The 14,760-nt window shown below is 37.1% G+C and overlaps 1 protein-coding gene across 1 annotated transcript; it reads left to right on the forward strand.

Annotated features, from left to right (window-relative positions):
• Window positions 1–4,645: 4,645 nt before the first annotated feature.
• Window positions 4,646–12,940, forward strand: LOC107667037 (isotocin receptor-like). The gene is made up of 3 exons (XM_016458617.1): window positions 4,646–4,740; window positions 5,278–6,336; window positions 12,427–12,940. Exons 2-3 carry the CDS (start codon window positions 5,415–5,417, stop codon window positions 12,651–12,653), a joined length of 1,149 nt encoding a protein of 382 aa, XP_016314103.1. The 5' UTR covers window positions 4,646–4,740; window positions 5,278–5,414; the 3' UTR covers window positions 12,654–12,940.
• The last annotated feature ends 1,820 nt before the right edge of the window (window positions 12,941–14,760 follow it).

Below are 14,760 nucleotides of genomic sequence, written 5' to 3' on the forward strand. Positions count from 1 at the left end.
ATGAATGCATGACACTTTTCCCATGACATATTGTGTTGTTTAATCACCCTATGGTAAAATTTCATTCCTGATGTTTTTTTCTTTTAATAATCTTGCAAGCATAGACAAAAACCAGAGCTAAAAGGGACAACGAAGAACAGATTTGGCCCAGCAGGATACAGACCACAGAATCTGATTGCTTTGATTCTGAACATTCAATGGGCTTTATTGCTGTCATTAGTGGTGCTTGCTTGAGATATTTCAAAGCCCCTTATTTTAAGTATTAAACTTTGGTGTGTAACTGCTCCCTCACTCAATAATATTTCAAATCATGCAGCTTATTGAGGAGAGATTTGCTGTTACTTTTTGAAGTTCTCAGATATATGAATTTTACAGCACGCTCTCATGGCAGTTTGTAACTATTTTACATTTTGGCAAATTGGTGCCTAATATAGTTATAGTTTTAAACTGTGCTTATGTGACCATTTTATTTTTTTCCTTGAATTTAAGGATATTCACATATTTTACTGTGTCCAGGTACTTTTTGGTTTTCAATGTACATGTCAGCATTGTCACATATGCAAGCATGTGAGCTACTGGATGTCTGAATGTATTTGAATGATTCTGTATGCAGGTGCTGAATATACAAAGGATTTCTAATGATCAATGTGCAGCTGTTTTTATGCAGGTATATAGTTCAGGTGATGAGGGCTGCTTCCTGTGGGAAAACTGTTTGTTTCCTGTGGTGCAGTGGCTTTTTGAATTAGGTCTTGGAATATATAGTGACTGAAAGATGTGTTGCCTACAATGATTGGTCACTAATGTTCTTGCCGTCCTATAAACGGAGGGCAGATTGCAACTGATGTTTTGAAATCAGTCTCATTCACATGTGAGATACAAGCTGTACCAAACCATTCTGGATCAGATGATGGCAGATTCATTGATAGAAATGTACTGAACTGAATCATCAAGGCTTGCAGCAGTTTAATCTTTGAAAATCACTGCCATTGTGTCTTTCATCTCTTGTATGTGTTTGCTACTTAAGGTCCTAGGAAATGATGGTTATCAGGAACCTAAAGGACTCGGTAGATTATAGTCACACAGGTGTAATTATCCTGTGTTGTCGTCTTGTCCTATTTTCTTTTCGTCTGTGCAGTGGATTGAGCGCAGCATGTGTACCCAGCATTACATTGATTAGTATTCACTCTCTACAGCAATAAACAACTCTCCTAAACAGGAATATACAACAGTTTCTTAGGTCTCTGCATCTGGGTTTGCATTTGTATCCATTTATAGATATGGAGCATTTAAAAGCCGTATTGCTCCATTTGACAAATATTCAATTTTTATGAAAACTGGTTTTGACGAAGCTGTGGGGATAAGAAAGGGGCAAACGTGCAGAATGGTTCACATGACTGCTGCACTATTGCAGACTCAACCTCTTTATCTACAGGAAAAATCTTTTTCCTCTGAGACGTGTGGTTTCCCCAAACTGCTGTTGCCTAGGGCAAATCCTGATTGCAGTACATGCACTTTTTGTATGCAGGAAGATTTAGACTAACAGTGCCTATAAATCTTGGCATATTAACCAATGTAAACAAACCAATTTTTTTCATCAGTTTGCTGAGAAAATCCTATAAAATTTTGTCTGCTATTTTTCAAAGCATTCGCTAAAATTATTTAACAGTGTCATGTTTTACATAATCTGAATGTCAAGGTAGAAGTGGTTTGCATGTCTTGTATTTTACTTTAAGTTGATCCGTTCTTTTCAGTTTATTTTCAAATAGAGGTGAAAATGTGTAGGGGGTCAAGGATTTGGTAGCACATGACTCAAAAAGATACATTTTTGATTGCAGCAAAAAGTCAGGGGTGATTTGTCTAAATTCACCAGCAAAATACAGTTCAAGGCAGTGTTGATAAGATTTTTTTTTTTATGTTTTTAAAAGAAATCTCTTATGCTAACCTAGGTTGCACTTATTGGATCAAAATACTTTAAAATGGTAATATTATGAAAAATTATTACAATTTATAACTGATAAATGTAAATGTAATTTATTCCTTTGAAATGTTCTCACAAAAGAACAATTCAAAACACAACCTAGTAAGCAATGCATGTGATTTTATGCAAATTGCAGAGCACTGCATTGGATTATTGGCAGGTTGATTGATTCACAATTAAATATAATCTTGATTGTAATATAAAAACATAAATTTAGTTTGGTCTTGGAAATCACATTAAATGGATAGCTCACCCAAAAAAAAAAAAAAATGTAATCATGTACTCACTCACAAGTTCTTCCAATCCTGTATGAGTTGCTTTCTTCTGTTGAACAGAAAAAGAAGATATTTTGAAGAATGTTGGTAACCAAACAGTTGACGGTAGCCATTGTATTTACTTTCATAGTATGGGAAAAAAATGCTATGGAAGTAAATGGCTACCATCAGCTGTACATCAATTAAAGAAATATTCTTCATATCTTCTTTTGTGTTCAGCAGAAGGAACTTGTACAAGTTCAGAACAGCTTGAGGGTGAGTAAATTAAAAGCATTTTCATTTTTCAGTGAAATATATGACATGGTATGCAGGAAACATACCAATTTACACCACAGCATGTCTTTATATTCAGTCTGTATTTCTTTATATTCATGCACTTGTTTACTAGCCTCTATGTAGCTTGTGCGTTTATTTTTATGCTCCTGTGCTGCCCTCTCACACTGCCTGCTCTCAGTGCCACATTAGCACTGCTGCAGTTCTCTTGTCATTTTGACATCAGTGGAAAGCAGTTATCCAGAAATAGTGTATTCAGATATAACATTTAAATGGTGTTAAAGCTCTCCCTCGACCAAAACAGAGTTGTTTCGAGTCAGCTAGCCGCCTTTAACTGTACACTGAAGATACCCTGTTGAAAACACAGTATGCTGGTGACCAGCGTGTGTTAGGGTTCCCACCAGCCTTTTTAATCAGTTCACTTCCTTGTTCTAACATTATCATCATGTTGGAAATTCATGCTGGTCTAACCTGGTCTTTTCAATAGGGTATTGAGGATGATGGTGCAATCATAGGTAGTGCTAATCAGTGGTTTTAATTATATGTGCTCCCCTTGTCAAGGCTCATAGCGAGAGTGACATCATAATTACTATTCTCAGTGTAACTCATTATTAATTCAAATTGCTTGAATTGGTAATGCATGATTGTATTTGCCACTAACATGGCAAAATAAAGAAAGTTTATTTTGTGGATTCCTGTGGATTCCAGTCAAAAGCATATAGCGAAAAAGCATCCTCCATTTGAAAGAAACTGTTTGTGTGTGAACTCTGAATTTGTGTTCTCAGTGCAAAAACAATGTTCAGCTTCTAAAACTATGCTAAATAATCATAGTTGCATTGTTAAATAAATATTTATTTATTGCATCAGTAACCCAACCAGACATGTTTCTCAGGATATTTTTTTCTCCCTGCTTTTAAATTCAGCTGCTCGTCTTTGCAATAGAGACCAAATCAGCATCCTGAGGTGCCAATAAAAAACAACTTTACTGTCCAACGCGGTTTGGGTTTGTCCAGCAGAAATATTTTAATCAATATGTATGAACGGTTAATCAGTGGCCAAACTGGCTGTGGCAAAGTCTGACCCAAGTAAACAGTGGAAAGTGCAACACTTCTCTCAGTCCATGCAATCTAAAACGGATTTATTTTCAGCTGGCACACTCCTTACTGCACCTGACAGGGCATTAAGTGTATGGGGCAAGATGTTGCCCCTAAAAGAAGCCAGCCATGTCAGTGTTAGTCAGAAACAGTGGAAACAAATATTCAGTGCAATGGAAATTCAAGGACATGAGAAACATGAAAAGAATGAAAAGCAATAAGCTTTTTTTTTTTTTTTTTGGATTCCATTAATTTACTAACCCTTAGGCTATTCAAGCTGTAGATGAGTTTGTTTCTTTATCTGAATAGATGTGGAGAAATTTAGCATTACATTACATCACTTGCTCACCAAAATGGATCCTCTGCAGTGAATGGGTGCCATCAGAATGAGAGTCCAAACAGCTGATAAAAACATCACAATAATCCACAAGTAATCCACACAACTCCAGTCCATCAGTTAACGTCGTGTCAAGTGAAAAGCTGTGTCTTTTTAATAAACAAACTTATCATTAAGATGTCTTTAACTTCAGGATTTTTTGTTTTAATCAGCTGTTTGGACTCTCATTCTGACGGCACCCATTCACTGCACAATGAAGAAACAAAGCTTTGTCTATTTTCATTATTTATTTATTTATATTTTTGAAAGTTGGTTTCTACATAGGTAAGCGTTTGAACTTTTCCACCATTATTGCTCAGGAAAAGAAGATAGGCTAAAGTTCATTTGACACACTGAACCTGCTATTGGGGCATGTTGTCACAAGATCTGGGGTAAGTTGCCACAATGGGAATCTGCAGCTTGCTAAAATTGCTTTTGACAACTAAACCCTGTATCTCCTACTGGGCCGCACATTAGCTGTTGATTGTTTCTATAAATATCATCATGGTAAAATACATTCAATATTCCAGCACAGCACCATGGCACTCAGTGGCAGAAATGTGTAAGTGCAGGCCAGGACAAATCCACCCAGTGCGCCCTCATATAACTGTTCGCTTTGAGATTTGAGCAGACAGAGCTGCTGTATCCGAGCACTCATAGAAGAAAGTCAACGCTATACATCAGTGATACCTTCATTTCAAACCAAAGACATACAGAATGGACCTCTCACGAAATACATTTAGGGTAAGTGTTTTTTTTTTTAACTGTAATTGTCACAATAGTTTGAATATTTGAAATGAACTATTTTAATGCATATTATATAGCCAACTGGTATTGGTATTTAAAATTACAATTAAACACGGTTAATATATTGTTTATTATAGGTTATGCTCTGTGAAAAAAGAATAAACGCTGATTAAAGGGACTTGCAAAAAAGGAAATCAAAAGAAAAAGCTGTTTTTTATTAAGTATACTGTTTACAAATATGCAATTTTTTAATTGGGGGTTCAAATATTTCATTAACCACGAAAGTTAGTCAAGGCGCAAAATAGACGCACGCGAACAGTAATCGCGTTCGAAGAGGTAACCATAGCAACAGATCAGAACATAGAAAAAACTTGAACACTGGTGTTATTATAACTTTTCATATTGCAAATATATCACGTACAAACGAGTGATAAATAGATTACGCAAGACGAACCTCAAAAAATGCGTTTTGAAAATTACTGAAACGAAAGGAAAAAAACACCGTCTTGAAATTCTTTCATTTTTATTTTGCAGTGAACTGGACCTAATTTTTTTTATCATCAACATATGGTGCTAAATGTACATTCAAACGGCATCTTTCCACACGTGTGTAACTATATAGCGCTTGAGTGCCGCCACAACAGCGCGCTCGGACTCGCATTTTACGCACAATGGAGAGCCTGCTGAAAGAAACGATTTTCTGGCCCTTCAACGACTCCTGGGCAAATTCAAGCAAGGGAAACGACAGCAGAGGATTGAACCAAACCGTAAACCCTCTGAAGCGCAACGACGAAGTGGCGAAAGTCGAAGTAACCGTCCTGGTGTTGATTTTGCTGCTGGCGCTCACCGGCAACCTGTGCGTCCTTGTGGCTATCCAGACGAGTAAACACGTTCAGTCGCGGATGTACTATTTTATGAAACACTTGAGCATAGCTGACCTGGTGGTGGCGGTTTTTCAAGTTCTCCCTCAACTTATCTGGGACATCACCTTTCGCTTTTATGGACCAGACTTTTTGTGCCGCCTGGTGAAGTACCTACAGGTGGTTGGCATGTTTGCATCCACTTACATGCTCGTGCTGATGTCTATCGACAGATGTTTGGCTATATGGCAGCCTCTGCGTTCCCTGCGCCGTCGAAAGGACCGTTTTTTCGTGCTGGCCTCTTGGATTATAAGCCTGCTCTTCAGTTTGCCACAGGTGTACATCTTCTCCCTCAGAGAGGTGGGCGACGGGGTCTTCGACTGCTGGGGGGATTTTGTTCAGCCCTGGGGCGCAAAGGCTTACGTTACGTGGATTAGTCTCACAATCTACATCATTCCTGTAGCCATTTTAAGCGTTTGTTATGGACTTATAAGTTATAAAATATGGCAAAACTTTAAGCTGAAGACCCGGCGCGACCAGTGTCTGTCCTTGACCCCGCGGCCAGCCAAGGGCACCGCTCTCTCCCGCGTCAGCAGCGTCAAGTTGATCTCCAAAGCTAAGATCAGGACGGTGAAAATGACGTTTGTGATCGTCCTGGTTTATATCATATGCTGGACGCCGTTTTTCTTCGTACAGATGTGGTCCGCCTGGGATCCAATGGCTCCAAGAGAAGGTGATACAGGATTTTAAAGATTTGTAGATGAATGTGCTATAACATGTGTAGCCTATAATACAAGTGCATAAACATTTTTAATTCCTTTAACTTTTCAAGCAATATATTTCACAAAAGAAATGTATTGTTACTTGATATTATTGGTTGATATTTGGCTATTAATTATTAGTTTATATTAAAGTATAATAAAGAACCCTTAAATGGTTCTAAAAAGAACCATCTATCTTGGATTCAAATAACCATTTGGGGTTCTTTTTAATGAACCCATTAAAATGGTTCTATATAGAACCATTTTGGGGTTCCATATGTGAAGTGGGTGATAGAACCATTTCTGGTTCTAAATAGAACAATTTCTTTTAAGAGTGATAAGAGCCTTGTGTAATTTACCTTAATCCAGCCACAGATAAAATTGTACCTAAATAATTTTATGCTCTCCATTCTTTTGGTGTTCCTCTATAGTCATCTCTTTTTAAATTTATATACATTGTGCTCTAAAACCCACTGATTGTTGCATAAACCCAAAAACATTTCTCAGAGTAAAATACAGACGGACAGATGAAACGAGAGTCTGAATAGCAGTTCAGACACCCTCAGGTAGTTTTGGTAAAGTAAATGTAGCATGACATCAAACGGTTCCTCTTTATCCTGTCTTGATCCTAAGGAGTGTCATTTCCGTGTAATTTCATAACATAATTTGTGAGGGGGTCCTGTGCTGTTATCCAACCCACAAGGCCCAAATGAAGACAACTGCAAGGAATCCATCTGCTACACATTTCCTTTCCCACCCCTGCTCATTATTACTCCTCCACAATAAAAGGGGTGCAATTAAGGTTACTTCATCAAGATAAATGCTAAATGTGTATACAGTGGGCTGCAAAAGACAGAAACCACACTGAGAATTTGGATTCAACATTTATTTTGAACTTAAAACCTAGAAAAAAAAAGTTATTTGGAAAAAAAAAATAAAACAAAAAACTATTTATAATTGTTTTTATTATTTTTTTTTTTAAAGGAATGGATGATAGAAACGCACAATAGATTTTTAGACACAATTTCCACTAGTGGTCTTACACTTTTTGATGTCACTGTAATTTACAAGTAAATAGTACAGATATTTCAAACCCTGTTTAATCAAACAAATGAGAGACTACCCACGGTCTGGACTTTAACCTTATGAAAAATATTATACAATGACCATCATAGCTGAAACAATGATCTAATATATTAGAGCAATAAGTTTGAAATAATCAAATTCAATATAATTGGAGTTTCAGCAATAAGGCATTGAAAGGACAATAGAGATCAAATTAGATATTAAAATCTCACGTCAAGCAGTTAATTCAAAAATGAACATTTTATCATTTCTTAGGTCTTTTAAAATGTGTATTTTTTTTCTGTGGAAAACAAAAGTATTTTTATTAAGAATCTGCATGCAACTCTTTTCCCTAATGACATGTCATAGTGACCATGGTTTCAAGCTGCAAAATGGAGCAATTTTCATTTTTGTGAACAATTCTTTTAATATACCAAGATGCACATCATCAGTCCATCATGTAACCCTATTTTACTTATTTTAGAGACAGAGACTGTTCTTAGAGACAGCTCTAGCTCTTGTCATTAAGGCTTTTTTTTTTTTTGGAAAATGACTGATCTTGACCCGACAGGAAGTGGCATCCTGCTGTCTCTGTTTCAATGAGGATTTTCAGAATATTGACCGAGGAATGAATACACAGATTTAAATGACCATAGTTTCCTACAGTACATTTCAATTTACTGGCCAGTAGCATTATGAAAACTTATGAAGAATTATTGTAGGATCATGTTTTTTAAATCCCTCTTGAGATTTATCTAGAAACTGTATTAAAATGTTTACTCTTTACATCTTTTTTTGTATAATTTTTAACAATGTAGTGACATAATAGTAATAGACCTGCCTAAGGAAGTAAAATCTATCTATCTATCTATCTATCTATCTATCTATCTATCTATCTATCTATCTATCTTCAGTGTTCGAACTATACCGTGGACTTTGGGGGAGCCCACTTGTTTGTTTTTTTTATATAACAAGGGGGTGGGGTGTTCGTGCACTTGCGCGTGCCTCAAAAGAGGACTTACAATGACAGTTCCCACCTTTGCACCGTAAGCTCCTGAAGCTTCATTAAAGGGGTGAGCTTTCTGTAAGACAGCCTTTCCTTAGCCACCATATAGGCGGACCTGAATGATGTTGCGGTCTCCTCCATTAATTTGGAATTCACCTCAATTACTTTATTTGGCAGAATTGCCTTTTGCTTAGTCAATGCCACTTCAATGGCCCTCTTGTATGGGATGATATTAGACTCAAAATGATTAATAGATGCACGCACAATTATCCATGTACTGCATACATTTTATACATGTATCTTACTAACCACAAACAAATACCTTTCAATTTGAGTCTGTGGAATTCAGGATTAAATAATTGTGCAGTGATTTTTACAAATGCAGACATGTTTGCGAATAAAAATGTTCTGTTCTGCATTAATATATCATAAATTGCTCATGTGGATCAGGTGACACGCGTGCATTAATTGACGTCTAGTTCGAGTCGATCTCGTTCGGTTCATTTGGATTTTGAGACTTCATTTTCGCAGTTTACAGCATTTCACGTCCCCCCCACACACACAACTACCAACGAACAAGGCCCAGTGCAATTCATTAACGTGTACACGATTTGAAAAATTCGCAAATGTGCGTCACTACACTGAAACAAATGCTTTTCAACTTGTTTCAATGCTTGTCTGCAGAGTTAAGAATTACATTACTGTGATCATGATACTTTAATACAAACTATAACATTTCTATTCACAAATATGTCTCTATTTTAACAAAATGCTGCACATTAATGTAATTCGTAACTCTGCAGACACCGGTTGAAAAGCATTTGTTTCAGTGTAGTGACGCACATTTGCGAATTTTTCAAATCATGTACACGTTAATGAATTGCACTGGGCCTTGTTCGTTGGTGGTTCTGTGTGTGGGGGACGTGAAATGCTGTAAACTGTGAAAATTAAGACTCAAAAGAAGAGACGTGAATTAATGCACGCACGTCACCTGATCCGCAAGTGCACATTTTGATCGCTACATGCACAAATTATGATACTTTAATACAAACTATAACATTTGTATTCACAAATATGTCTCTATTTGAACAAAATGCTGCACATTAATGTAATTCTTAACTCTGTAGACACCGGTTGAAAAGCATTTGTTTCAGTGTAGTGACGCACATTTGCGAATTTTTCAAATTGTGTACACGTTAATGAATTGCACTGGGCCTTGTTCGTTGGTAGTTGTGTGTGTGGGAGACGTGAAATGCTGTAAACTGCGAAAATGAAGTCTCAAAATCCAAATTAACCGAACAAGATCGACTCGAACTAGACATCAGTTAATGCACGCATGTCACCTGATCCACATATGCACGGATTCCTTTTTGCATGAGCAATTTATGATATATTAATGCAGAACAGAACATTTTTATTCGCAAACATGTCTGTATTTGTAAATATCGCTGCACAATCGTTTAATCCTGAATTCCACAGACTCAAATTGAAAGGCATTTGTTTGTGGTTAGTAAGATACATGTATAAAATTTATGCAGTACATGGATAATTGTGCGTGCATCTATTAATCATTTTGAGTCTAATATCATCCCATACTCTTGTGTACAATGCTGTCCCTATGTTTATATATCTTTTTTCGCAACTTGTTCTGAGCAGTGCTGCTTACTTCCCCATTAATCCACTCCTCAGACAAGTGCGTGCCAGGTACCTTTTCAGACAGGAGAAGGGTTTTTGCGTCCCTACAAGCGATGCACCCCAAGCTTCCATCCTTAACAAAAAGCCATGTACAGTATATCGGCTCTTCCAGTCTCTCCACTGCTGGCTGTTCCAGTTTAACGGGAGAGAGGAGCAAGAGATGTTAGGATCTAGGGATGGGCGATACCTCTTATTTAATTTTCGATCCGATACCGAAATTTTCAAGCCCGGTTTCGCCGATATCGATTAGGGTTGGGTACCGAAACCCGGTACCAATATGGCACCGGTACCTATGTAACCGGTATGTACTAGAACCGAATCCGAACGATTTCGGTGCCATGCCTGAGCGAGCAGTTGAAATATTTGTCCTCTGGTTCTCCGAAACGGACGTAAGAAGCATCATCACTGGCACCGCACGTGAAAAATTATTTCCCGACTGAGAAAATGCACGTGAACTCAAGTCGGAAAGCTCTAATAATACAAATCCAACACATCTTTGTAGTAACGAGACTGTCCATGTTGTTTTCACATTCCGACTTAAAAGCATATACCTATAAACTGATCTTTTAAATTATTAAAAGAATATAATCAGTAATTATGCTCACTTAATATTAGATTTTAAAGCCATGTTTTGGCCTTCATAGGCCTTTTTTGTTTACACTGTCAGAAATAAGATGTACTATAATTGTATTTTAGCCCTTTACTGGGGCACCTCAAACTTCAAAGGTGCACCTATACCCCTAAAAGTGAGCATATTAGTACCATACAAGTATGCATGCTTTATCTACCATAAGTTACAAAGGTGCACCTTTGAGGATACCTCATGAGAAGTAAACATGGTGTTACATAAGTACTAAAATGTATTATTATTATTACCATGGTAAATTTGTGGTTACTGCAGTTTTAGTACAAATACTGTGGTAAACTGTGGCTACTGTAATAAAACCATGGTTAATTTTTGTAAAAGGCTGCCAGGCTGATGTACCCCTAAAGGTGAAACTTTAGCATATTTTTTTCTGGCAGATTTATTAACAGCAATTACAGAACATAACACAATCCATTTGAACTTTTAACAATCAGTTTAAATAAATTTACTTGCACAAGCTAGCCAATTTATAATAAATATTACATGTACACAAAAGTTTGGGGTCAGTAAGATTTTATAATATTTTTTTTTAAGTCTCATGCTCACCAAGGCTGCACTTATTTGAACAAAAACAACAAAAAACAGTAAAAGCAGCACAATGGTTTCTTAAGATCTACTTATGCTTCTGATGCTTTTGGGAAACGCAGCCCTATTTGAACAAGCACTGTGAGCCATGCGTCAGCAGCGAACGCTCTGTGATTGATTGGTTCCGTCTTTCAGCATTTGCGTGTGTTCCGATGAACAGGACAAATGGTTCTATCCAGCACAATTATTCGCCAATATACTTAGAAGCTTTTTTATGCACCGAATTTCTTGATAAATAAATAAAATTAATGGTTAAAAAATGCACTTTAGAATCGATATTTTTATGTGAGGATCGATCCTTTCGATACAACATCAATATCAAAAATATCGATACTTAAGGATCGATCTGCCCATCCCTATTAGGATCGTGACCGGCCTCTGACGAGCTGTTACCACCACCATCTTCAGCCAGAGAGGACTTTATTTCTTCAGCTTCTTCTTGTGTTGTCACCCCGGCGGGAGGTGTGCTAACAGGGCTTGCAGCAGGTGAATCGGTTGTGCTATTAACGTCATCACTACACAATTTCTTAGTAAAACCAAAATTAATTAAACTGCCTTGTGTTCTTTTTGCCATGGTGGCTATATGATGCTAAATGCAGAGTGGATTTCAAGGACTTCGCGAGCAGATCAACGGCCTCCAACGTTTATATTTTTTTCTACGAATCTTTGAGTTAACATGTACTAAACATCAACGCCCCCACACCTTGATGCCAATGACAATAATAGCATGTATAGTTATCTTTATTGAAGTGAATTAGGTCGCCGGCATGCATGAATGAATGATATTTTTGCAATTTTACACGTAGCCTAATAATCCACGATGATCACATTACACAAAACTGAAATTGCACGTCAAAATAACACATTGTCAATATTTTTCTCCCGCCTCTGCTCACTCAAGCCGGCCTCCGCATACTCTAGGCCGTCGCTCACTCTAGACCTCCGGCCTCCGCTCACTCAAGGCCGCGGTGTGGCATAGTGTGGACAGTGCATAGATATATAATCATTGTTTAATAATCACATAACCTGTATGTCACTAACTTTTTTATGTCTTGTCTCTAATAGCTATGGCGTTCATTATTGCGATGCTTCTGGCCAGTCTCAACAGCTGCTGTAACCCCTGGATCTACATGTTTTTCGCTGGTCATCTGTTCCGGGATCTCATGCAGCGCTGTCTTATGGCATCACACTGCGGCTGTAAGAGGCAATGGAGATCTAAGAGCCATTCAGGCACGGGTGCAATGAGGAGCACCAGCAGTCAGAAGAGTGTGATGCAGTCCTCTACTACATGAGAGAAAGTTGGAATACATGCAGTTTTTATTACCGTCATGGATAGATCAATAAGATAACATAAGCTAAGGAATCATTTCATATGATTTTTACAAACTTAAAATCTGTATCTTTACAAAAGTAATGCTTGACCTGTAGCTGTCTTTGATACAAGAGGTATTTATATCCATCTCTTCTCCAAACTGCTTATTCTCTGTAGGGCCATGGGAGTCATTTACATGTGTAAGCCTAAAGGAACAGTTCACCCAAAAAGAAAAAAATTGCTGAAAATGTACTCGCCTTCAGACCATCCAAGATGTAGATGAGTTTGTTTCTGCATTGGAATAGATTTGGAGAAATTTAGCATTACGTCACTTACTCACCAATGGGTGCCGTCAGAATTAAAGTCCAAACAGCTAAAAACATCACAATAATCCACAAGTAATCCACACCACTCCAGTCCACTCATCAACATCTTTGATCATCTGAGGGAGAGTAAAGTTCGTGCAAATTTTCATTTTTGGGTGAACTATTCCTTTTAAAGTATTTATTATATTATTTATATAATTTATTCACCCTCACATCATTCCAAACCTGCATTCTGTAATTCCGTAGTCTAAAACAAAAGCAAAAAATACAAATTTTCTCACAATGGCAAATTTTTTTTTTTTGTTGGATGAACTGAAGTCTGTTTAGGAGGTAATGGAGGGATGATGGATGGAGAATCCTCACAGAAATAAGGATTGTATGACGCTTGTGTGAGTTTCTCCTGCCAAATTTTAAAACTCCATCAAATAGTTTGAAATCTGATTTTAAAAAAGTCGGTTATAATTTCAGGCTTTATGTTTTCAGATCAAGCATTTGGGACAAATATAGTGAATAACCAAAAAGCCCCTGGTCATTTCAGAATTTTAACAGGGAGATCAGATAAATACACTGTAATGAAATACAGCATATGATCTGTTGACTATGTCTTAACTTTTGCCAAGTCAGCACCTTTTATCCTAGTATCATATGAAGTTACGAACCATACTTTATACAGTAAACAAATATAAATTCAGAATTAGCACTTTTTCTTAATGTATGTGAATGTCTCTCTCACTGTGTGTGTGTGTGTGTGTGTGTGTGTGTGCGTGCGTGCGTGCGGTGTGTGTGTGTGAGAGATAGAGAGAGAGAGAGAGAGAGAGAGAAGAAATAACTTCTTTTCTTTTTTAGGAGTAACAGTTCAACCAAAAGTGAAAATTGTGTGATAATTTATTCACTTTCGTGTTGTCCCAAACCAAACCCATTTGATTTTCACGCCATTTGAGGATCACATATCAATGGGATTAAAGGTTTTAAAGAATAACTTGGTGTTATATTCTTTTGCAGCCATGCACAGGGACTACAGGAGTTACATTAAATAACAGCGTAAAAGCTACTGCATGGCTTTAGAAGACTTTTGAGTTTCCTGTAGTGTTGTGCTTGAATGGACTTTTATGGTGCTTTCATGAAGCCTGACAACAATGTGCTTTCTTCATAGAAGAAGAGCAGCTCCGAGATTAGTTAGCCAGAAGTCATACTGATTTGGATTTGAGGGTGAGTAAATGATGAGGACATTTTCATTTTCTGGTGACTTTTCAGTGGGTTTGATGTTCCAGCGGTGTTCCTTAATCAGTATTTTGTAGAAATATACTGTAAATATTGTTCACACAGCAGCTCAATAAGGCTGTGATTCACTTGAATGTAATCTTATTTATTAAACTTCTTTGTGTTCTAACAAATGCATTAGACTGTGGTTGTGGATATGAATGAACATGATCAATTGCAGGTGGAGAATTTATTTACAGGATATAGCTTTTTTGTAATTGGTTTTGAATTTGAACACACACAGATAAAACATGAGTTCCTTCGATTAAAAAAATGCTAACTGCGAAAATCAGATTAAGCAATATTATAAATTGTTTGACAGATATTAGCCTCTTCAGCCAAATGATAAATCTGTCACAGTATATATGATTTCCAATCTAAAAAAAATCCCAGTAGTACTGTACTGTCTAAAAACCTAGCTGAATACAAATGGATACACACTGACACCTAGTGTTTTAATACAGCTTTACAGCGAAAGAGTGCTTTTATGTGTTCTTCAGT

This window comes from Sinocyclocheilus anshuiensis, unplaced genomic scaffold, assembly GCF_001515605.1.
Source record: "Sinocyclocheilus anshuiensis isolate Anshui unplaced genomic scaffold, SAMN03320099.WGS_v1.1 scaffold615, whole genome shotgun sequence".
NCBI lineage: Eukaryota > Metazoa > Chordata > Actinopteri > Cypriniformes > Cyprinidae > Sinocyclocheilus > Sinocyclocheilus anshuiensis.

What these genes read in the sequence shown, in the direction of transcription:
- LOC107667037 (XM_016458617.1), top strand. Translation starts at nt 5,415, where the DNA reads ATGGAGAGCCTGCTGAAAGAAACGATTTTCTGGCCCTTCAACGACTCC. An exon ending in TCCAATGGCTCCAAGAGAAG is followed by an intron (nt 6,337 to 12,426) that starts GTGATACAGGAT and finishes TGTCTCTAATAG; the next exon opens with CTATGGCGTTCATTATTGCG.